The sequence below is a fragment of the Aspergillus mulundensis genome (assembly GCF_003369625.1).
Source record: "Aspergillus mulundensis strain DSM 5745 chromosome Unknown scaffold_0, whole genome shotgun sequence".
In the NCBI taxonomy this organism is placed as follows: domain Eukaryota; kingdom Fungi; phylum Ascomycota; class Eurotiomycetes; order Eurotiales; family Aspergillaceae; genus Aspergillus; species Aspergillus mulundensis.
This window is the reverse complement of record NW_020797888.1, coordinates 3909509-3933347: the sequence shown is the minus strand read 5'-3', so window position 1 is coordinate 3933347 and position 23839 is coordinate 3909509. Positions and strand designations below refer to the sequence as shown.

General features: G+C 52.3%; 9 protein-coding genes across 9 annotated transcripts; 8 read left to right on the top strand and 1 right to left on the bottom strand.

Annotated features, from left to right (window-relative positions):
• Positions 1-279: 279 nt before the first annotated feature.
• On the top strand, positions 280-2482 carry DSM5745_01031 (GMC family oxidoreductase; the record flags this gene model as incomplete). The annotated part of the gene is made up of 6 exons (XM_026743047.1): positions 280-585; positions 634-675; positions 730-1609; positions 1662-2261; positions 2332-2352; positions 2436-2482. The coding sequence occupies 6 exons, from the start codon at positions 280-282 to the stop codon at positions 2480-2482; spliced, it is 1896 nt and encodes a 631-aa protein (XP_026608892.1).
• A 363-nt stretch (positions 2483-2845) lies between these two features.
• Positions 2846-9072, top strand: DSM5745_01030 (uncharacterized protein; the record flags this gene model as incomplete). Its single annotated transcript, XM_026743046.1, has 3 exons — positions 2846-4198; positions 4249-6047; positions 6108-9072. The coding sequence occupies 3 exons, from the start codon at positions 2846-2848 to the stop codon at positions 9070-9072; spliced, it is 6117 nt and encodes a 2038-aa protein (XP_026608891.1).
• Positions 9073-11863: 2791 nt separating this feature from the next.
• DSM5745_01029 (uncharacterized protein) lies at positions 11864-13133 on the bottom strand (the record flags this gene model as incomplete). Its single annotated transcript, XM_026743045.1, has 3 exons — positions 11864-12234; positions 12355-12698; positions 12754-13133. The coding sequence occupies 3 exons, from the start codon at positions 13131-13133 to the stop codon at positions 11864-11866; spliced, it is 1095 nt and encodes a 364-aa protein (XP_026608890.1).
• A 285-nt stretch (positions 13134-13418) lies between these two features.
• On the top strand, positions 13419-14206 carry DSM5745_01028 (uncharacterized protein; the record flags this gene model as incomplete). Its single annotated transcript, XM_026743044.1, has 2 exons — positions 13419-13798; positions 13873-14206. The coding sequence occupies 2 exons, from the start codon at positions 13419-13421 to the stop codon at positions 14204-14206; spliced, it is 714 nt and encodes a 237-aa protein (XP_026608889.1).
• A 1612-nt stretch (positions 14207-15818) lies between these two features.
• Positions 15819-17915, top strand: DSM5745_01027 (uncharacterized protein; the record flags this gene model as incomplete). Its single annotated transcript, XM_026743043.1, has 1 exon — positions 15819-17915. One exon carries the CDS (start codon positions 15819-15821, stop codon positions 17913-17915), a length of 2097 nt encoding a protein of 698 aa, XP_026608888.1.
• Positions 17916-18565: 650 nt separating this feature from the next.
• On the top strand, positions 18566-19035 carry DSM5745_01026 (uncharacterized protein; the record flags this gene model as incomplete). The annotated part of the gene is made up of 2 exons (XM_026743042.1): positions 18566-18820; positions 18895-19035. 2 exons carry the CDS (start codon positions 18566-18568, stop codon positions 19033-19035), a joined length of 396 nt encoding a protein of 131 aa, XP_026608887.1.
• Positions 19036-21534: 2499 nt separating this feature from the next.
• DSM5745_01025 (uncharacterized protein) lies at positions 21535-21901 on the top strand (the record flags this gene model as incomplete). Its single annotated transcript, XM_026743041.1, has 2 exons — positions 21535-21759; positions 21836-21901. 2 exons carry the CDS (start codon positions 21535-21537, stop codon positions 21899-21901), a joined length of 291 nt encoding a protein of 96 aa, XP_026608886.1.
• A 790-nt stretch (positions 21902-22691) lies between these two features.
• Positions 22692-23011, top strand: DSM5745_01024 (uncharacterized protein; the record flags this gene model as incomplete). The annotated part of the gene is made up of 2 exons (XM_026743040.1): positions 22692-22929; positions 22977-23011. 2 exons carry the CDS (start codon positions 22692-22694, stop codon positions 23009-23011), a joined length of 273 nt encoding a protein of 90 aa, XP_026608885.1.
• Positions 23012-23465: 454 nt separating this feature from the next.
• On the top strand, positions 23466-23795 carry DSM5745_01023 (uncharacterized protein; the record flags this gene model as incomplete). The annotated part of the gene is made up of 2 exons (XM_026743039.1): positions 23466-23672; positions 23721-23795. The coding sequence occupies 2 exons, from the start codon at positions 23466-23468 to the stop codon at positions 23793-23795; spliced, it is 282 nt and encodes a 93-aa protein (XP_026608884.1).
• Between the last annotated feature and the right edge of the window lie 44 nt (positions 23796-23839).

The following is a 23839-nucleotide window of genomic DNA, read 5'->3' as shown; positions in this document are numbered from 1 at the left end:
CTGAGAGTTTCAGTAAAGGCTACTTCTGGGCTAAAGTCAGGCTTACTGGTTCATGAGTTTACGCTGCCCGAGGCAATCCGGGGTTTCATGTCAGCGTGATAACCCCGGTGTCGGTGACATAACCCCCTCCTGGACTGACATAGCGAGTCGCTCCGTGCAATGCTGATAAAGTTGAGTTGCTATAAATTGTGTAAGCTGATACCTTGGTTACTCCCTTTGTGGGTTGTTTTATCCGTCTCACCCGTCTGCGTGGAGGACTAGATACCCGTTTCATTCACCATGCATCTGCACGCGTCTCTATCGCCTCTAGCGCTTCTATTGTCAAGTGCTCTAGCAGCACCAGCACTCAGGGATAATGTCTTTGACTACATCGTTGTTGGCGGCGGTAACGCAGGTCTCACCATTGCGTCGCGCCTATCTGAAAACGCAACGATCCGAGTAGCCGTCATCGAAGCAGGGACGTTCTATGAATCAGCCACCGGCAATGAGAGTATCATACCCGGTAACGGAGGGCTCTATGAAGGGAAGGCACCGAATATCACGAATCCGGCGGTGGAGTGGGGGTTCATGACGACGCCTCAAGCTGTACGTCGTCCTGCTTCGAACACTGTGGGATCTCTTTAACTTAGCCAGGGCCTAAATGGACAAAGAGTGCACTATCCGCGTGGAAAGACAGTATGTTCCCCTTCTTCTCACAATCTCTATCTAGCTCATAAAAGACGCTCCTAGCTGGGCGGCTGCACAGCTCTCAACGCAATGAACTACGAGCGCCCAAGCGCAGGCTCAATGGATCTCTGGGCGGAACTCGTAAGCGACTCCTCCTACACCTGGAACAATACATTCCCATACTTCCAGAAAAGCATCGACTTCAAGCCGCCGAATATGGCAACACGCTTCGCGAATTCCACGCCTGCCTATGACTCGGCTTCCCTAGCAAGCGGCGGAGATCTGTCCCTTACGCATCCCAACTACGCGCAGCCGTTTAGCTCCTGGCTTGCAAATGCGATGACCGAGGCTGGGATGGAACATATACCGGGCTTCCAGAGTGGAAGTCTGATGGGCTCCGGGTGGTTGGTGCATACGATCGACCAAGCGAGGGGGAAACGGGCTTCGTCTGAGACGGCGTTTCTCAGGCCGTTTCTTGACAGGACGAACTTGGTTGTCTTTGATCATAGCATGGCAGAGAAGGTACTTTTCAGGGGAAAGGTGGCTACGGGTGTTCTGGTAAGTGATACGAGGAGGAATACTACGTTCTCCTTGAAAGCGAGACGTGAAGTCATTGTATCCGCTGGGACATTCCAGTCCCCTCAGCTCCTCATGGTATCTGGCGTTGGTCCTGCCAGTTTGCTGGCGGAGTATGGGATTCCCGTCGTAGTGGACCAGCCGGGCGTTGGACAGAATATGCATGATCATGTTTTGTTCGGGGTGAGCTATAAGGTTAATGTCGAGACGGCTTATGCCCTGCGAGACCCTAGAGCTGCTACTGAAGCTGCGAGGGTTTACTATGAAGATCAAGCAGGCCCATTATCAAATCCCGGTGGTGATTATGCTGCATTTGAACGTCTTCCTCCTGCCTTCCGCAGTGGCCTATCTCCTGAGACCGAGCAAGGTAAATATACCCCCTTTCTACCAGCATGGTTACCTCTGATAGTATCCTCCAGCACTTTCCTTCCTACCCACCGACTGGCCCGAACTCCAATACGGCCTCTTCCCCGCCTACGCCGGAAACTTCTACGATCCCTACATCGGTGGCCCAAACGACGGGAACTACGTGACCCTCCTCGCGATCCTCGTCTCCCCTCAATCCCGCGGAAACATCTCGATCTCGTCATCTAGTATACGAGATCCACCGCTCATCAACCCGGCCTGGCTTACGCACCCGGCGGACGTTGAGATGGCTGTTGCGGCGTTCAAGAGGCTACGGAGTATCTTTGCTACACGCGCACTTGAGGGGGTGCTGATAGGGGATGAGTATTACCCCGGAGAGGATGTGAGTAGTGAGGATGATGAAGGAATTGTACGGCATCTAAGGAACGCGGCGTACACGATGTCCCATGCGGCGGGGACGTGCAAGATGGGTGTTGAGGGGGATGAGATGGCGGTTGTGGATTCGGCGGGGAGGGTGTTTGGGACGAAGAATTGTGAGTCTCGCCCTGTACTCTCTTTAATTGTTGATTGTTACAAGGTCATTCTATTGGAGAAGATGTTAACTGGTGCAGTGCGTGTCGTTGATGCTTCGACGTTTCCGTTTCTGCCGCCTAGTAAGTGCCAATACCCTAGTAACTTTACCCATATAATATCTTGGATATATAAAGGCTAACTTATGCAAAGATGTCCCCCAATCAGTTGTCTGTGAGTTTCTGCCTTTTTTTCCCTCTGTCTATCTCTTGCCCTGCGTTTGGACTAACCCGTTGCTATACTTTTCCCTCCACCAGATATGCTTGCCGAAAAGATCTCGGACGACATCAAGAGTCCCTGGTAGGAATACTGTATTAGCTTGCTTCTTACCCATTGTGTATGGCTCATATCTCAACGTGTCTTTTGTTTCCACAGACAGGCCTTTAGTACTTGGGTTATGCGAACTCCACACCGAAGTAAGCAAAGTCTTTTCACCCGAGTAGAATGAAGGTCGATTGCATCTTCTCAAGCCTAAGCCACTGAAATTAGCCCTGTGTACGGTGTTTATTGGTTGGATGCTTCAACTGCGCCTCACGTGCTGCAAGGCTGAAGTGCAGCCTGGTCGAGCCGCAGCAACCCCTCTTCCTCTTCAACTCCTCACCCCCACCAGGCACTCCGCGAAAATGCAATCATCACGTCCCAATCGACCCTACCTTGATAGGCCCCGATGGCCGACCCTCTTTCCATCGCAGCAAGCATCGCCGGCCTCGTGTCGCTCGCCGGCAGCGTCTTTGGAGTTCTCTGCCAACTGACCGCAGATCTCAAGGACTACAAGCGAGAGATCAACGAGCTCCAGACCGAAGTGAGGTCTTTGTCTGTCCTCCTTCACGACTTGTCTCTTCTTGCGACCGCGCTTGAGACCGAACCTACCCTCGATAGCTCCTTCCGACTGGAGCACGTCGATGCCTGCGAACGAACGCTCTACGAAGTCAAGACCAGACTTGAGAAGACTCGACCATCAGCATCGAAACTTCCGGTCGCAAAAGGTAGCCGCGCGAAAGCTAGTCTGACGTCCACGATTTCTCGACTCAAATGGCCGTACTCGATCAAGGAATTCCAGAAACTCCTCGCGGATCTTACCCATCATAAGGAGACCATCGGCTTGGCCTTGTCGGCGGACTCGATGAAGGCCCTTTTACAAATGCTCTCAAAACACAGCGACATGTCCGACGAGTTGACAGATATTCGAGAGACTGTGAAAGAAATCAAAACTCGGATCTTCATCGATCAACATCGCCAGAAAGTGCTTGACTACTTCACGCCTGTCAATCCGCAAGTCTACCTGGAGACTAGCTTGCAACTGCGACATCCCTTGACTGGCTTGTGGCTTACCGAGGAACAAGATTTTAAGACCTGGATATCCGAGCAAAACGCGAAGCTTTGGATGAGCGGCATTCCAGGGGCAGGCAAAACGGTCATTGCGGGGTCCATAATAGAGGAGGTGCTCATGACTGCATCCCGCAGCAACACAATCGGGGTGTGTTTCTACTTCTGCGACTACAAGGACCCGAAGTCTCTCGACTGGGCGAATATACTCAGCTCATTGGCCTCTCAACTTGCACGGCAAAACGATCGAGTATACACGATCCTGGAGTCATATTACGCCGGCCTACATCCGGACAGGGGCCTCCCAAGGCCCGTGGCGCCCAATCAGATCCTGGGTATTGTAAGTCAGATGATTACTCTATTCGATCGAGTGATGGTCATCGTTGACGGACTGGACGAATGTGGACCCAATTCCGCTGTGCCAGTCGCTCTCGCCGAGCTCGCGGAAACTTCGCCTGAAGTATCGATGGCTTTGCTGAGTCGCCCTGATTACGATATTCGACAGGCGATTGAGTCGAACTTTATGCATATTGACATTGCTGCGAAGGGTACTGATGTCCGACGATACGTCCGTGAAGAGCTGGAAGAACGAATCCAACAGAGAAGGCTTCGGCTTCGGAGTCAAGCTTTGAAGGAGGATATCATCAACACACTTATTGAGAAGGCCGGGGGAATGCAAGTAAACAGCCCTCATGTACCATGCAAAACTAATTATAGTGCAGGTTTCGATGGGTAAGCTGTCAGTTGGACTATCTTTGCGACCTTCCTATGGACAAAGACAGGAGAGAGGCTCTTGACAAACTGCCTCCGACACTAAACGCAACTTACGAGAGGATATTGTCACAGTATACCCATCCGAGCACGGTGCACATAATCTGCACAAGTCTCAGACTAGTAGCTGCGTTCGGGCCTCGGATTACTATTGCGGCACTTTGCGAGGCAGTTTCCATATCGAACGATGTAGCAGACGATCCCGTGCAAGAAGAGGACATTGCAAGATACTGCAGCAGCCTCCTACGCAAGTCACCGAATAGACAACATTTTGAATTCGCCCATTTCACAGTCCAGGAGTTCCTGCAGTCGGCCGAACGGCTAGGCTCTCCTCTCGCGGAGTATTATGTCGGCCCAGATAACATTGCCATTATTCTTGACCTATGTCTTCGCTTTCTGTTGTTTCAGGAGTTCCAGCTCAACACGTCCGTAGTCGCGACTCCTGAACGGGCAGCAGAACTTGCGCGCAGTATCTGCGAGCAACATCCTTTCTACACAGTTGCAGCATGCGAATGGCCATTTCTTGACCCGAAGTTTCTGCGTGACGTGAATAGACAAGAAACATGCTCTTCCACAAATGGAGCAGTGAATCCATTTATTGGTGCGTCAGACAGAGCCTGTATGTTATTCAAAGAGGAAGGACGCCGTCAATTTAGACTGTGGGCTGTCGTCTTCTGTCAGCAATTCCAGCGACAGTATCATCCGCGCTCCGACGAGGCGGTTGCGGCTAGTAGTGCTGCGATCTTGGACGGCTCCTTTTCTGCACTCCATATGGCTTGTGCTCTCGCCTTGCCTGTCCTAATCACTTCAGTGGCTGGGATGGTCCGGGAAAGCTTGCTGGTGGAGTACGCTATTTCTCCCGGGGCCTGTCTGGTTATCGGCTTACCAGTCCTGCTTTTCGAAAAATTGCCTGTCGAAGGAGAGTGTCAAATTCCTGACAATTCCGTGCAGATCTGGGATGACAACAAAGTGCCAGTAGAGATATGGACGGACGCGATGGCAATGTTGGCGGAATATGATATCGGATTTCCTGATACAGTTGAGATGGGTGGTACGCAAGAGAGCACGCTACGATTTATTCTCTGGAGACATGAAAGTGATTTCAGAAGCCATCCAGACCCGACACAGGGCTTCGAAAAGCTCCTGCTAGCGGGTCTAGACACTGATTTGGGCGCAATCCTTCAGCTCGAGAGTGCGACAGCCGTTTACTGCTCAAGAGGCAACCCCAACAGAGACGAGCTGAAAGACCGCTTGCACCTTATAGCTAAGGCCCTGGAGCTGGAACGCGATATCTATGATCAGGATGATATAGAGGAAGCCGCAGAGATCGCCGAAACCATTAAACGGACAGTGGCTAATCTGTCTCCTAACCCGTGCCTTCCAGACGCCCGGCAGATTGAAGCACTGAGCGATTTCACATTCACAAGCAATGTATACAACGCGGTCCTAAGCAATAACATTCCCGTGTTGGAGTTGTACTCCGCCGACCAGCGATACAAGAAAATGGAGAGAGGCACTCATCCAGATACACCACTTCTGCACTTGGCGCTGGAGTCTAACTGTCACGAAGCTTTCCAATATCTTCTGACGGCCGGATGCAGTGACTCTACAGCAAACTGGGAAGGAAGTACCGTGTGGCATCGATTGGCGGAGAGTGGCTCCCTGCGGTTTCTGAAAGCCCTGAAAGATCTGTCTGAAGATCCTGGATCACGGCAAGAGGATAGGAACTCTGAGGGATACACTCCACTCCGCCTTGCTGTGAAGAACAAACAGTATCATGTCGCCCGTGAGCTGCTACCGTTGTGCTGAAGCCAGAATTGCTTTACGGGCAGCCCCTCTGTATATGAACTGGCATTCCACGGAGGAGTCGGGTCGGTGGAACTGATGAAAGCCATTGCGTCTGCAGAAATCTCCACTGAAGAGGCCAGGCTTCCCATCCATCAAGTACCGCTGAATGCTGATCTCCTGACGCTGAAACAATGGACGTCAGTGTGGCCGGAGTCGCGCGACAAGCGGTATAGAGGACAGCTCCCTATTGAAATTCTACTTGAGAAGCTGCCGGTATACGAGGGAGTTGTCCTCGATAAAGGAATCCTGATTGAACTTATGCCGACTGCACGCTCCTCACAATTTGAAGTATATCGGTTCTTCTGTTCTAGTGTCATAGTTTCCAATATGGCGTCGCCTGCAACAAGCCCGCACTTCCCGAAGCTACTGGGCGTCGTCCTGGGGGTACTAGCTGATATCCCCAAGCTCTCCTTGCAGCCTCTCATAGAGGCATTTCTTACCTATATAAACGCTCTCGAGGCCGGTAAAGATGGTGAGCCTGGCTGGCCTGGAATGACCGAGCTTGACATGGTGATCAACCGGATCTTGATTGCAAATATCAATGACATAGAGGCCACCGATCGTGAAGAGCTTTTGACACTTACTACCTACATTGCTACCTTTTTGAACTGGGAGGCAGTGTGCGATACGTGCTTGTCATCTGGCTCGAGCATGTACGACAAATTGGATGTGGAATCGGCCCTCGAAATCGCCTGTCATCCTCTATCCCTTTGTTCAGAATCCACCCTTGCAACCTTGTTGAGCGGTGGGGATATTCTCAGCCCGTACTCACTAAACCCTCTGATATTTGTCCTCATAGACGGCAAGGATGTAGCCGAGAAGCTGACTCTGCTCCTTGAACATGGAGCAGACGCCAACACAAAGCACCCGGAATCCGGAGAGCCAGCTGTGATATACCACCTGTTGCATGGCTCTTCTATCCTTGCGAGTGTCCTTCTGAAACACGGCGCTGACCCTCTCTCACAACTTGAATGTGGATTCGATGTAGTGTGTGGGTTTATCTGGAACGATATGGACGACGAACTCGAAGCCTTCCAACAAAAGCACCCGCGACTCGACTGGTCTAAGTCTTTCTCTTTTCCGTCGAAACTAGCTCCTGAACACAGGTTCTCTCGCTACCTCGATCAAGAAGATATTGAAGAGTTCACTCTGTTGCACCTGGCAGCGTTCCAGGGGTCATTCAAATGCCTGCGATATTTGGTGGAAGGGGGACTAGTTATTGATATTAATGCTCCAACAGCGGACGAGTGGACATGCGTGCATTTCATGGCAGTATGCGGCTCTTCTGAAATTGACAAAGCCATGGGATATCTTCAAAGCCACGGATGTGATATTAATGCCAAGGGCCCGAATACGGAAACGGCTCTTGACTTCATCATCGTCTGCAATGTGCCGCCGCAGACTGTTCATGCCTTGCTTAATCTTGGTGCGAGGTGGTCAAAAACTGACTGCTTTAGAAGCGCGAATATGTACTCTGCTTGTGCAATTCTGGAGTATGCGCATCCTTTATTGATGGAAGACCCAAGTACTGGTGAGTCAATGGCAGAAGCTATGCTTTATGTCCTCTTGAACGCGGTGAAACATGGGGATATTTCAATTATCAAGAGACTCGATGCGCTCGGCTGCCCCCTCGGTGAGCCTTTTCCTGGTTGCGTACAGTGCTCGCCGCTTCTACATGCATCGTATCACGAACAATGGACGGTAGTGGACTGGCTCCTGGATTATGACGGTGCAATTTGGGCGTCCGAGTGCAAATTAATCGGCCGCAGTCACAATCCAATCTCTCTTGCAGCGAAAGACTCCGAGCTGAACCCCATCTTGGAGCGCCTTCTAGATCATTTCCATAGTTCGTGGCAGCTATGGCTGATAGGCGAGACGTCACCCATCATACAAGCAATCGCGGCCGGGAATATCGACGGCCTTCGCATAATATTGCGGTTCATTGCAGCCAAGGCAAGTGAGCGAAATGGCGGACTCGGCATTCCACGAACGGCAGACATTCTGAACACCCCTCGGACAAACATGGCTCTCCACGAAGCGGCCCGTGCAGGCAATGAACCCGCCCTTCAATTGCTCATAGACCATGGTGCTGCTCTCGACGCTCAGGACATAACCGGCAAGGCGGCAGTATACTATGCTGCTACATCAGGGCGATACGAAGCCCTCGAATTGCTACTCCGTCATGGGGCCACCGCCTCGAAACCCTCTCCGAAATATCCGTCGCTCTTGCATCTCGCGGCCAACTACGACGACCTGTACCTCCTTAAACTCGCCTATCCCTACTACATAGCAGGGAACATGGCCTCACCGCTAGTTGTAGCATACTTGTCCCCATTCTCCTTCTGCCATTCTAAGGAATGCGTCCGGTATCTCCTCTCCCAGGGCCTGACTTTCGGTGGCCCCGACGCAATGGGCATCTCAGCCGTCCACTGGCTATTAGGCAGGGAAAGAATCCAGTCGTGGATCCTCCAATCCCACTTCCTAAACACACACAATCTCGATACAGAGCCAGTCAACCTCCAAGAGCTCCAGATCGATCAGACCATCTCTCGGAGTATCATCAACGCCATACCCAAACTGCTGCGCGTCCTCGGTAAAGACTGCACGCGCGCTATGTTCCCCTCAAGACCACCAGCAGCCTTCAATGCACTCTGTCTTGCAGCAGAGTACGGGGCGCTGGAGAGCTGCCGTGTGCTGGTCTCCATCGGGGCAGACCTCGACTATCCTGGTCATCCGTGGGGCACGCCGTTGGCCGTGGCGCTTCAATTCAGACATATGGATGTCGCCCGCTATTTAGTGCGTGCTGGTGCCAAGGTCGTGCATTTTGGTGGGAGTTTGAGGGAAAGGCGCTGCGCGAGTGTTTTGCGCGCTGCATACTGGTATCCTGAGTCGGTTCGCTGGTTGCTCGTTGAGAGGTTTACCGAGCAGAGGATGATCACGGCTGGATAGGTGGGTGGCTGATACTGCCATATCAGGAATACTGTGGCACTTTGGGTATCTTAATCACTGGATAAAGCTTTTGTTAATAGGATAGGCTTCGCCTCTGGCTTGGTACATGAGCATGGATAAGTGTGGTGCTATAAGTTCCTTCCCGCCTCACGATATGTTTCCCGGCATCTATATTGACCAGATATAACGCAGCTATTCAGACTAGCCGCCTCCTATATCAATCCAATACCATAACTAGGTCTGCACCTGCGTCAACCTAGGGCTTCCACCAACCAAAGCCAAACCATGCTCAACTTGTTATGTTCATTATCACCACGAATAGCAGCGGGGAGAAGATCACAGAAGCAGAACAAAGCCGATATTGACTACCAATACACCCTAGAAAATATTACAATACCCCCGTCCAGCAGTTAGCACCCACCCCAACTCCTCCGCCATCGCAGCCCATTCCTCAACCCTCTTACTCGTCGCCCCCTTATTAACAAACGCAAGCCAAGGCCCCTGCTCACTATGCGGCACAAAGCTCGCCTCATCCTGGGTCTCTGATCCGGAACCGCAACGCAAGATCCATCTGCCCACTACCCGTGGACTCGTTCTCGCACCCCCTTCACTCCCGCCCTGCCTCCAGGGCAAACATCCTGCACACACAGTCGCATTCCCATCATAAATACAAGGGAGTTTATACTCGCTAGTGTAGCGGAGCGTATGTATGATACTCTCCCTATCTACGTATGCATGGGAACGAGTAAAAGGGAGTCCGTCATTGCGCCGCCGGGCGAGATCCCGCATCACCCTGACCCGGTGCTGGTTGGGCATTGGATGTACCCGATATATCCGTTTGCGTTGGCGCGAGGGCGTTTTGTGGGAGCGTCAGGCCGAATTTCGACTTCCAACTGGTGGAGGGAGTGATTGACCAGGTTGAGAAGCTGGAGGCCAGGTCTATTTTGGGCGTGGGGGGAGGCACTGCGCAGGTGGTAACCATATGTTAATGGTGTTCATGCAGGATGGGTGGTGGAGTTAGGGCTAAGGACGTACGGCGGGCGTGTGGTCAGCAGGCCAACAGCCAACAGCCAACAGCCAACGCGAACTTGGACAAGGCCATTGTCACGAACGCACTGTTATGAGCAGGACTGAGTAGATTCAATACTGAAGCGGGAAATGGTCAAATACAGGATTTGCCTGACAGTTTTCTTCAACGTCATTGGGTCCTTGCAGCATTCCGGCGGTCTTATTCAAGCCCAGGCGTTCCTTGTCAGTCGTGCGTGCTAGCACATGGAATGTACCGTAGAAGCTGGCGTAGTTAAGATAAATCTACTTAAAAGGGATTTATAAAAGTGTTTTATTTAAATACTCTTTTTTTATTTAATTAACTAGCTAGTATAAATACTTATTTTTTATTTTTTATATACCTAGCCTAGCGTGTAAAACGCCTAACCTTAGGGTTATTTATATACTTATAAACCTGGCTAGTTATAAATTATACCTAGCAAAATGGTATTTAATATTAATACTTATTTTACCGCCGGGCTGTGTTTACTTTATTCCACTTATTATCCATGCGTTAATAGTCCAGGCTGGCACATGTAATGTACTGTAGAAGCCGGCACATGAAATATACTATAAAAGCTAGTGTAGTTAAGATAAACCCACCTAAGAGGGATTTATAAAAGTATTTTATTTAAATACTTTTTTTTTATTTTATTAACTAGCTAGTATAAATACCTATTTTTTATTTCTTGCGTACCTAGCCTAGCATGTAAAATACTTAATTTTAAGGTTATTTATATACTTATAAACCTAGCTGTTTATAAATTATACCTAGTAAAATAGTACTTAATATTAACACTTATTTTACCGCCGGGCTGTGTCTACTTTATTCCACTTATTATCCATGCGTTAACAGTCCAGGCTGTCCGAAGACTTGCGGGTGGTCTACGCGGCCAACATAGGCTCTTTCGAGGCCCCAAGGGCTCCAGATCCACATCACTTAGCCGCCAGGATCTAGAAGTTGCTGAGAAGATAGGTATCGGTGGAAGAAGCAAGGCTAGCTCGGAATGGCGGAATCGAACGTGAAACCCTGGGCTACATCATTGGATATGGAGCTTTCTCATGCTGCAGGTGTACCCGAGGGTTTGGGTCGGCGGCTCACGTCTGTGTCCCGGCGTAAAGGTGTACTCCCACCCGGGCACCGCCAATAAAAGCTCAAGGCTGGGCGGCAAGTTTCAGTATACATGTATTGGCCGTCGCAGCCCGCCGCCGGGAGTCCCCTGCTGAGGCTCAACGCTGTCTCATCATCAAGAAACTGTACCTGCACTTTCTTCTCGGCGGCAAGTGGATTGGGTGTCAGAGTACCTGGGGACAAAAATTGAGGCCTAGACCAATTTGAAGAGCAAGATTTCATCCTGGTGTCTTGCTAGGCGCCGGCTGCCTCTTGGGTGGTCTAAGTATAGCATGTCTGTACTGTTTCATAGAGCTGGGATGGAGGGTGCAAAGCGCGTGTTCAAAGCGAAGTATTGTATAAGAAGCTCATGAACCTCTGGGCAAGTGTACTACTCATCCACTCTCTGCCAGAGCATTTTAGGTACATTCAGTCTGTCCTGGACCGCCATTCCTATCTTGTCAATCTATATTCAATCCCGGCCCTGCCAGCCAGTCCACCAACCTCTTTAGCAACTGCAGATCATATCTCCTCGAGCTGCAAAACATCCAAGCCCGTACCCTACTCTCTTTCTGAAAATGTATATCCTGACAATCAATCCAGTACGCTGAATATAAACCCTAACCTCAAGCTCTACAGATAGACACCATGGCCCTCTTCAGCAAGCGCCCCGCCCGCACCAACACCACAACCAGCAACAGCAGCAGCAGCAGCAGCGCCAGCAGCACCAAGTCCGTCGGCCGGGGCCGCGAGAAAAGGCCGGACCCGGACTGCGTCGAGTGCCGCGGGACTGGGCAGGCGTATGAGTTTGTGCGCTGCAAGGGGTGCAGAGGTACGGGGGGATTTGGGCGTGGGGAGAACTATCGGACTTGTAGGCAGTGTCGGGGGATGGGCACGTTTAAGAGGGAGTATGGGCTTTGTGGGTGTCGGTCGTAGGGGGTTTGGCTGTACTCGGTGGTTTTCATTAAAGGGATGTTCGATGTAATTCATCGGGTTTTCGCTGTCTGTTTATGTTTACTCCATCCTTATTGTTGTCGTTACAGGGCTACCTTTCCATATATTCCATAATCACCCGCATTGGATACAGTACCCAATCCCCTACCCCAAGCTATCATCCGAACGACCATGACCCCGATAAACAGGGTAAACCCCCGGCTCCTCCGCCGAAAGCCGCTCTGCATCCCTCTCATCCTCCTCCCTCTCCCCCGGCCGCGCCTCAATCTGCGCCAGCAAGTTCGCATAGAACCTCGGTCTAAGCTTCTGCTTCAACCACTCCATATCCTCCGGATGCTGCTGAATATACTCGAGCTGCGCATCGGGGACCCGCTCCGCAGCGCGCAGCATATCCCGCACCCGTTTCTTGACCGGCCGTTCTTTCCTGCCCGGTGAGCGCGGTCGAGGCGTGAAGGGCGTGTGTTTGAGTTCCTCCACCACATCGCTGGATTGCAGGATGTCTGGTCTTGGTTTGCTATGCTTGTATCAATAATAGGGAAAACATGGTAAGTTTGGTGGCGACGACGTACAACTCAGCACCCGTCCACTCGAACGCAAGGACCGGGACCTGCTCATCGTCCTCGGCCGTCCCGGTATCGATGAGGAAAAAGCACGCCCGGCTGTTGTACCCTAGATGCTCCTCGCCGTACGTGTACCAGCGGTGATACCGCTCGGGATCAAAGGCGCACCCCCACACGTGCTGGCACATGCGGTGTAGCATGGAGATGACCTTGTCGCTGCCGGGGTTGCGCTCTGGCTTCCAGATTTTCTTGTCGGAGGGGACGAGGTGGGTTAGTGTTTGGACGAGGATCCGCACTGGCGATGGGTTGAGGGGGTTGGGGCTGGGATTGGTGGGTTGGGAGGGGGGTGCGTGTGCGGGTGCGGGTGGAAGGGGGTCAGCGTCCTCCATGTTTCTGTTTCTGTCTGAGAGGTGCTATAGAAAGTGGATGGTGTTCTTGAAATAGAGTCGAATGCGCCCAGATGGATGGAAGCGCCAGCCCCCTCGCCCCGCAAAGGTTCACCAGCCAATCAGGGTCCTTGTGTACAGTAGCCCTGCCATTCATGGATGAGGGATGGGGGCCGGCGCGTACCTTGCCTCTGTGGGTTGATGGCGAAGAGATATAAGGGTCTACATGCATAGCACGACGTCTCAAACCTACACTAACCGCCCCCATCATTCCTACCGTGGCGCACCATGGATTCAACGCCGACCGACCCCAATTCCAACCCTGAGACGTACTCAAAGCCGAACCTCCCTGTCTTTGCGCCTCTATACCCCTCCCCAATCCGCATCCTGGTGAAGACCCTAACGCACCTTGTCCCAAGCGACGGTGTAGTCCCAGATGCAGAAGACGACCTTCACGCCGATAAGCTGATTTCCATGCTGGACCGGATCTGCAAACACGTCTGGGGTTGTCCTTACGAACCCGGAAACCACAGGTGGTATGCGCACGGGGACGACGAGTTCGGGTATAATAATCGGCTTTGCTTCTTCCTCGTTGATCTTGGTACCGCGCCGGAGGGGGGAGATGAGGATGTCGAGGTGCGGGCATTCGAGTGGGATGGGAGCGAGTTGTATGTCCCTACCCTACCAAACTTTTGTTTATCGTTCCGGTTGCGACGGGGACATTATATTGACGGAAATATAGCAAGCCAAATGCAGAGATGCTACAGATAAAAGACATCCAGGACGAGCTGAAAGAGACGCCCTTTACCCCGAAGCCCAGGTCTAAACCTGGGCAGTCCGACGAGGGCGAGGACAAGCCGTCAGTGAGGGAGATGGTGAGGATGAGACTTCGCGGGCTGGAGCGCGTACCTAACAGCGAGCTGGAATACGTCAGGAGTCACCCTGAAGACATGGAGTGGTTGAAGAGGAAGCTGAGGCCGAGGTTTTATGAGAGTCTGTTGAAGCAGATTGAGGACAGGGAGATGGAGATGGAGATGGATCACGGAGAGAAAGAGTCTGGGGAGGTACCATCTTAATGAGACAAAGAGCCTTGAGCTTCTCGTTTCTCGACTCCTGCAGTCCAGTTACTACAAGTCCAGTAGAGTTCGGTTCACATCAGTTGGTCAGTTAGTCTATATCGGCCTATGAGAGCTAGTTCCTTGCTCGAGTGGGTGGGATAGAGTTCCCAGCACCCACCCGACATATTCTTCTCTGACAGATAGATGAAATGACGTAGCTAAGTAAGTCGAATGGATTGTTGAATGCCATGTTACTCGGAGCTCTTCCTTCGGTTGTTGCCGACTATGGTCAGTCGCTTTCACCGACTCCGATTGTCTGCATATGCTGGAGGGTAGGCCATTGGTTCCAATCCTTATGCCAACGTAGGGTCAGTGCCCAGTGGCTGGAAGCGAGCCGGACGTTCGGAACCTAAAGTGTCTAGGTAGGGAATATGCCTGTCGAGTCTGTGTCACCGGTTCGGCGGGTTGTTCGCCAGCGTTAGCCAGCATACCCCTACAAGGATCGCAACTGGCTTGGTAGTGATCTTCTGTATCCTTAGGTATATGGATCCGTGGCCAGAGAAGCGAGACGGCAGTTGGCTGGCAGTCAGGGTCGCACCTTCTGTAGGTCCCTCCGGGCTCTGAAGCCCCTTCTCCCCATGGTTCTCTTTATAAAGTCTCCTCTTCAACAAATCTTTTGCCGCTTTCACGTCCCTTTGGAATCGACCGCGCGTCATTGCCAAGGTGATTCCGGTTGAGACCCCAGTTCTATCCCTGTCAAATATGACAAAGTGAATCAGAAGACGGCCCTGATTGGCGGCCAAGGACATACCCGCAGCTTGTGACAGGCTGTGCTACTTTGCCGCCACATGAACCTGCAGTGCAATGGTTATCAAGAACTTGCGTTCTGTATCACCATCGCTTCTCGGGTTCACCTGGCCTTGTATCATGATGTGGGGTTGTGGCGCTGGTCAACCAACACACAACCCTGGGGATCCGTGTGCCAGCCTGGCCAGGCCAGGCACAAGTGGATCAGAGAAGGATCAAAGTGAAAGGATCAAGGAAGCAAACACGGGCCAAGCCGGAGGGAGCGAGCGCCATGCGCCCGCCCGCGACGCATCCGATCAGTCGGTATATTGTGAGGAAGCAAGGGACGGCCATAGCACCGAGCAATGTGATCCCTCCCAGTCCGACGGGGACGGCACCATAGTGACACAGCACACGGATACGTCTGGGAAGAAAGTAAGGGTGCAATTATTTGTTTGATATATGAACTCCAAGGCTAACCTGAACGAGCAAAAGGAGGCCTGCGCCCCATGACACAGAGCGCATGTCTAGCGTCAACCGGAGTTTAAACACCGCTTCAGCAGTCAACAAACGGCTGGCCACGATCCCAATCGGCTGCAGTGGCTTGTGGCAATCTTGCATACTTGACGCCACTAGGAATGCACAGCGAGACGATAAAACGCCAACTACCCCGCGGCAGAAGCAATATCTCGGACATTTAACAGCGGACATGACTCGCAGGGCCCTGGAGACACCTACTTGTTAGTTCAACATTTAAACGAAGTGCCTGCCTGGCTGTTTCCTACGCTTCGGTGCTTTCCTTCTCTGGCAGGTTGCGTTTCTGGTGCAATACAGCATTCCCACCATGTCCATGGACACTTCCGCTCCAACTCGGCCGACATTTTCTCTGGTCAACCATGACGGGCAGACGTTTACCAACGCCGATCTCCACGGCGCCTACTCGCTTGTCTTCTTTGGCTTCACCAACTGCGCCCGTGTGTGCCCCCGGGCGCTCGGTCGGCTCTCCGACGTCTTAACAGGCCTTGAGAGGGTAACAGACAAGGTCAACGTGTATTACGTCTCTGTCGACCCGGGCAGGGACACACCTGAGGTGATGAAGACGTTTCTCAAAAAGTATCCCAGCTTCACCGGGTTGACAGGGACGACGGAACAGATCGATGCCGCACGCAAGGAGTTCCGGGTCTTTGCGAAGGCCAAGGAGGACGAGAATGCCCCGGGCGGCTATGCTGTTCCGCATACGGCCATAACATATCTCCTGGATACGGACGGTTATATTGTTGACCACTTCAATGACGCCCTTGACGCGGAGACTGTCATATCGCACATTTCGAAGAGGATAAACATCGTACCAAGAGTTCAGGTCGATGGCACCACCAACGCCTACGAGCAGGAAAGCCTGCAGCTTCTCACTCGCGAACAGGTCGCCTCTATCCGACACATCGGTAACCTGGCCCGACAAATAAAAGGCGACTGGTCGTACATGATGGGCGGCTCCGACATGAACGACGGTTTCGGGGCCTATCGCTACCAAATGGGGTACATGTTCTACGCGCTGACACTCGCCCACTACCACAGACTGCCGGCAGCGCCGGGGGTCTTCCGCGAGACAATGGAGCGCTTGATCGAGAAGATGCTCGAGGCAGACGTGTGGTTCTACTGGCACGACGCCAGCGTCGGAGGGGGATTCATGCAGACACCGGCTAAGAATATGACATACGACCCCATTAAAACCGATAACATCATGTACTCGGCATACGTCCAGGTCATGAGCGCCATGTACAACAGCCTCTTCGACGACGACCGGTACGCGAAACCGGGTGCGCTGACCATGGTCTACGATACGTTCCTCTTCGGGCCGGTCGAGGGATACAAGTTCGAGTGGGACCAGAAGAGCATCAACGAGCAGGTCTACTGGAACATGGTGGAGGAGGGCTATATCGGGGTTGCATGCGAGCCCTGGTGCATCTACCAGATCTGCAACCAGGTCCCCATCCTCGCATTCCGACTCAATGATGCAATATCAGGTCAAACAAGCGTCGCCGAGGAAGTCACACAGGGATACCTGAAGGCATGGGAAGATGCAGGCGGCGGCATCCTCACACAAGAAGGCGTCTTCAACACATTCTACCGCAGCGACATCAAGACTTCTCTCGTCGTCCCCGGCCCCAGCGGCGACGCATGGGCTGGACTGCTCATGAACGCGTGGAACCACGATCTCGTCCAAAAAGTCTACAACGATCGCATCAACGAGAGCGTGATCCCACAGGACGACGGCACGTTATCCGTTGTTACGGGCGGCATCGAAGATAGCCCGCTGAACCGCCGGCTCATCGGCTCCGGCGGCGTCTTCGGCTGGATTGCGGCGTGGGCTGCGGAGATGGGCGATGAAGACACAAAGACTCGACTCCTCGCTTATGCAGACAAGCATATAAACCCGACAATCGTGAACGGCGGACTCCTCTACCCGCGCAACGACGCGGTCTACAACGCAAACGGGAACTTCGTCATGTCGACGCCGATCTTCTCGAACTCGATCATGCCGCTTACAAGACTAAACGTCAAGCACGGGTTGAAAAGACTCTATGAGAATCCGTGGGGGGCGAAGAATAGAGGGCATTATGCCGAGCCCGCGCTTGTGGAGGTCGACTTTGATGTTGATGTGTACCGCGCTGTGTACGTCAAAGAAAGTAGGAGGCTGCTGTTTGACCTTGCGGTTTATGAAGACGGGAAGAATGGCTCTGTTGCGCTGGATAGGGTTTTTGGGAGGGGTGAATGGACGCTCACTTGTGATGGGAGGGAGATTGCGCGTGGTTCGAAGGAGGGTGTTGAGGATGTGGATGAGGGTGTTAGTGGAGTGCTTGTTAGCCGGGATGGGAGTTTGCTGAGACTGCCTGTTGTTGGGACGGGGGTTGTTAGTTATGTGTTGCAGTGGGCGGCTTAGATGATGGAAAGATGGTCTGAGGGAAGTACTGGGTTCGTCAGCTTCCGGGTTTTCAGGGATGGCGTTGGATAGGATTTTCTTGTACATAGTCGGTCTTCAGCTCATTTCGGCGGGAATTCGAATTCTGCTACGCTGGGGAACGATCCTTGCTACACATTAGTATGCACTTCGGACGTAGACTGTAGCCCTATAAGCAATAGGTGAAAGCTCACATCCTATTACCAGTCAAATAGATAACTAGCACCCAGATCCAAGCCCCCTACCGGTTCCCTATAGCGCATCACTCAGGCCCATTCAATACCATCCGCTTTAATCTCCGTATTTGCCGATGAACGCTCAACTGCGACGACTATGGTAGTGCGAGCAATCCGATATCCTATGCATGGCTCGAGCGAGTACGATATTCTCCACATTCTCCGACGGTATGCATAGTCTTGGTTATGTGTAATGCATGCTTAGAGCTCGTCATGCCTAGGTAAAGTTGAAATCAGCCTTTGCTCATCCACATAGAAATGCAGCATAAATAACGCACGCCATTCCATGCCATGCCATGACATACCCACCAGGCCACAAGTATCGATCTCAGTTCTAGTTACACATCTTGCCTGAAGCCAAAGCCAAGTTCCAACCCTGCCAGAACCACCTACAAGATGTTCGAGTCCAACCAAGGCACCCGGATCTCCAACTCCAACTCCAACCCCAACGACCCAGACACGGACACGGACGGGGATGATCTGCATCTCCGCGCAGACGAGGCTTCCCGCCCCAGCGACAACCACACTGCCGAGTTCGCACACGCAGACGAGGCCAATCCGACCCTCACGCGCGCATTCCGGCCTGCCGAGTTCCAGGATTTCGATACCCGGCTGCCACATACATATGACTCGTGGCCTCCCCGTGGGCAGGTGAGTCTAGGGTTGCTTCGGAGTCCGTGGGCATAGGGCAGGGCAGCACCGAAGCCGGACTGACTATAGGACAGCATGGGCATTGGCAGGCGGCCGGGGGCACAGCCGCGGGCGACTCGGCCGACCACCCCCGGCCCCAGGGTGTCCCAGGGCCATACGGCCATACGAAACCCGCGTGGGAACGGGGATTCTCAGATGGATTTGACTATACTTGACCAGTTGAGCGTTCTAGGCGGAATAGAATAAAACACAGACACAGATGGTGCAGTGTGGCCTTGGCCTTTGCGTGTGTAAATTTGCAGTATGCAGACATGGATCCATTGGGATGGACGGACGAGATGTGCAGTCAGGAGGAGACAACCCCCGCCTCATCGGCACGTCGAACCACAGTGGAATCAATATTCGTTAACGGGCGTTCCTGGCTAAACGAGCTTCTAGTTAGTAGTGCAGGTGGCATGGATCTGGCCCCGCCCCTGCACCGGTATGATAGGTCCATCCGTCATAACGAGGGTACCCTGATGTCGGGATCAGTATAGACACCTCGTGCCCGTACAGTGGACCCCTATGTATCCACATCATTGATTACGTTGGTGACACTCAGAGCTGATTTTGCGCGATCCACGGGTCCAATGGATTTGCCATGGCTGTCATTATTATAATAAAGTGATGCAAAGCGGGGGTTCGGTATCCTGACATCACACTTCGCTCATATGCCTCCAGCTTCCTTGGGGCATCGCGTAAATAACCCGTGCTACCCAGGGTAGTCGGTCCAAAACATCTTTTTCATAGCCTTGATATTTGCCATCGGGCTACCCAAGACTTCAATCAGCTTATCACGCTCTCCAGGGTCTCTCGCCTTCCTTCCAAGGTTCCTCGAAATTGAACCCTAACAGTAGTTCCAACACCAGAACCACCGCAAATGTCCGGATCTAACCAAGGCACGCGCATCCCCACCTCCTCCCTCTACGACCCAACCATCGATTCGCAACTCCGCGCAGACGAGGCATCCACCTCGAAGCAGAACCAACCTGCAGAAGCAATGTTGGACCCGGTGCACCCGAACAATTCCTTCATGACCCAACGTCATCTTGGGGAGGTTGGCGATGAGGATTTTCCTAACAAGGTATTTGGACATGGCAGGATGGTGAGTGCGCACTCATTGTGTCCCGGATTGATATTGCGGGCCTGGCATGCATGGATGGATCGAACTGACTGGGCTGGTGCGTCTGCAGGAGCGTCTGCCTTCCGCCGCGAATCGTAGTCGGGGTGCAGCGGGGAAATAGATAAGGGTGGGCGAATGGGGATGGCCATTCTTCACTGATTTACTGATTTAAGAAAGAGAATGGGACTCGTTATACTTATGGGAAGTCATGACCACTAGCTTGAGGACTAGGGTAGGTCGGGAGTGCATGTGCCCGGGTTAGAGTATACCGTATGCTGCTGAAGGAGTCCCAGGCGTTGGAGTGGATGGTATTATCTATATAAGCTAGGATTTCACGGTATATTATGCATTGGGTAAGCACAAAGACCTGGCACCATGGAAGGCTTGAATCCAACATATTTAGGCGCATTTGGCCAAAAGTCGTCTTATTCGTATTCTCACCGTATTGACAGACCTCCCTTTTCCTTTTCCGAGCATGTAGACACCATCGCCAGATACATTCAATACCATCCCATCACCTGCTCTGTAATCCTCATACTTACCATAGGAAACTCAACTGTGATGACTAGTGGGAGCATTCCGATGACCATACGAACCATGAGTCCAGGTTTGGAGCGGAAAGACTTTTTATCCATGGGTCGGCCCCCATTATCCGCAATGAATGCATCTGGCTCCCAGGGTCGGCATCTTGGTCTATGCCGCGGTTTGCTTTAGCCCAATCTCCGTTGATCCTACGACGGGAGGTTCGGTTGTCAAATCCAACTGCGAGCCGTCCAGGGGTATATAAGGAATCGGAGCTGAGAAATCGGACCACCCTCATGTGAAGCAATATAAGCCCATCCTACCTAAGCACATGCGTGACGATGAAGGCAAATGAAACAAAAGATAGGTTTTTCAAAGGAGACTACGCCTACGCATGGGATGGCTTGAGAGAGCACAAGGGCTATTCTTTATATTCTCCACCCCATGATGATTCATGGCGCCGTGCGAATCCGCAACCATACCTAAGCACGCTCATACCTACAGCCTGATTCTGCCAAAAAGGCCTAATACCCGGAATACCACTCCGGCTGATAGTGCTATGGTAGGGTCTATGGATTTCTTGATGACCACTTCCTCTTACTCCTGCACGGCTATCACGGGTTTCCAGTGCGGGTACCTGGGTAGGTGCTTTGCTATCCAGCATCCGTGGGCCCCGGCCCCCGGCCCAGCTCCGCATATTCTTGATTAGGTTGATGTTGCGTGGGGCTTGGCTTCCTTGTTCGATGGTGGCGGAGCCCAGGTTCCATGGCTAGGACGGGTACATCAGGCCGAGGGAAAGTTGACATCAGGCTTTGCTCATCCACATATAGATCTAGCATACCTACCAGGGCAACTTCGGCTTATATCAGAACATCTTTCACTCTCGCTATTTGTCTCTGCATCTGTACCTAGATCCGTCTGTCTGCGTCCAGGAAGCCTATTTAAGCTCGGGCTGCCATTATCACGCTCTCGGGTACTCCTTTCCTTGAAATTAGGGCTCAGTTCCAACACCACCAGAACCACCTGCAAGATGTTCGAATCTAATCAAGGCACCCGCGTCTCCGACGACGACCTCGATACGAACATCGATTTGCAACTCCGCGCAGACGAGGCATTTGACTCCAAGGAGGGGCAGACCGTGGAGTTTGAGCACGCAGACAAGGAGAATCCGACCCTCACGCGCCGACTTCGTCCTGGGGAGGGTCACGGTCACTTTGCGCATGATCTTGAGAAGGCAAGTGTAGCTGGGAAGAAGGTGAGTTCGCACCTGTTAAGATGAGAATTGACATGCATGCGGATGTTGCGGACCAGCATGGGACTGACTAGTACAGGGGGGCGAGTTATCCAGAGCGTACTGGCCGGGGCGTGGTCGGACTCCTTCTTCCATTCATGAGTAGCTGTCCAAGCTGGAGATTCAGTGGTCGTACCCTGTACATGGTTGCTATGGTAGGAGTGGGTTATGGGCTGAAGCACCCAAGGCCTTGGATGGGACCATAGACCAGGGATCTATTGTTGCAGTCTGTTTTCCTTGACTTCATCTACATGCGTTGGAAGCGAGCAATTCATCTGCTGATGAATGGAATGTTTGCACTACCTAGGTATGGTAGTATGGCCACAATCTCGAGTTTCGAATGCAAAATGCCATAATGGCCTGGGAGGGCTATCTCAAGCTGTTTCGAACGGTTCTGCAAACGTTAGGTCTCTTGCTCGGCTGTAATGCCCATGTAAGCTGGAATCCAACATATTATGCCCAAAAGGCAGGGAGGGTTATGGACAAGATTCAAAACAGATACCAGACACTTCAGCACTCTTAATGACCTCGAGGTCGCATACTAGGTACTGCAAAGTCAAAGCATCCAAGGTTGCATGGAGCTAGTCCGCTCTACCGGTTCCATTCGAAGTGCTGAATCCATTTCCACTTAATTGGTCAGCTAACGGCAAAATCGCCATTGACATCAAACTTACCATCCCATAGCTTCATAGTGGCAACACCTGACTCACCATGAAATAGGAGTAGATAAGAGTTGTTACGCATAGAAGGAATTCTAACTGTTACTCTGGCCTTGTCCAGCCTTTGCATGATTAACTCCTCCGGCTTCTTGTCTCAAGGTTACCCTACATCCCAACCCTTGCATCGGATTGCACTTGCACATTAGGTAGAATCGCTGTCTCTACCAACCCACCACAATGTTCACGCGAGGCACCCGCGTCTTCGAAGACGAGTACGAGGGCCAGAACAACGAGGGTCTTCGCGCGGGCTTACAAGATGGCGAAGCGGGAGATCCCTCAAACAACATGAACACACAGCCCGAGCACAGCACCGATAAGAGTTCCGAGCGGTGGCTGGATGAGGCTCCGCCGGGTGAATATGAAGCTGAGGGTGACCGGCTGGAGCGTGAGTCTGGTGGCGGTGGAGACGGGGTGAGTAGGTTTACTTTTTTTTGCTTTCATTTGAGCTGGACTGGGCATCAGGTTTGCTGACGGGATTAGGGAGGGGGGAAGAATAGATCGCATTTTGGGTTTTGGTCTGCGTTGAGATAAAGCCGGATGGAATACTTGGGATTTGTGTCATAGAGATAGATTTTGCTTTTGCAATGGTATAGGGATGGAGGAGGACCTGCTGAATCTAGACGGTGCGATGATATCTCCTTAATGTGGTGTTGTTTGTCTGACTGGCAATCGCGTATTTTCTGGATATGTACTCCATTTCGAATCCATTCAAATCCCATTCACAAAGCCATGCTCATCAATGACTAGGTAGGTAGCCTAGGCCCGGTGCCATGGCTCAGCAGTCACGTATCCATGGCATTAGCATGACCAGCTCCTGATTTGGTGTTGTATGCTTCTGACCGCCGCCTGACATCAGGCTTTAATCAGCCCATAAGACCCCAGGACGCCTTCAACCTAGGTAGGTAAACTCGTCCATCCTCTTTCCACTACACCCATCCCACGCAAGCCAAAATGCCCACCCAAGGCCTCCGCACCTTCGAGGACGAATTCCTCACCGAGAACACCGAGGGCTTGCACCCGGGTGAACAGGAAGTCTCCAACTACATGCGCATCGTGCAGCCTCCAGCTGAGCATGGGACTCACTACACCGGACAGGGTCGATACCGGCCTGGGTTTCATACGCCTGAGGGGGCGAAGTCGGGGTATGATGCCAGCTCGGTGAGTGCGTACCTTGACCGATGGCATTTTCGTTTATTGATGAATTAGGAGTCAAGCGGTGATGAGGCCGAGGACTGGGCGAAGAGGCCGTCGGATCTGCTGAGGGCGTTGAGGCATGGATAGCACATGTACCTACATAAGCACCCTACCATTATCTTGTCTAACCC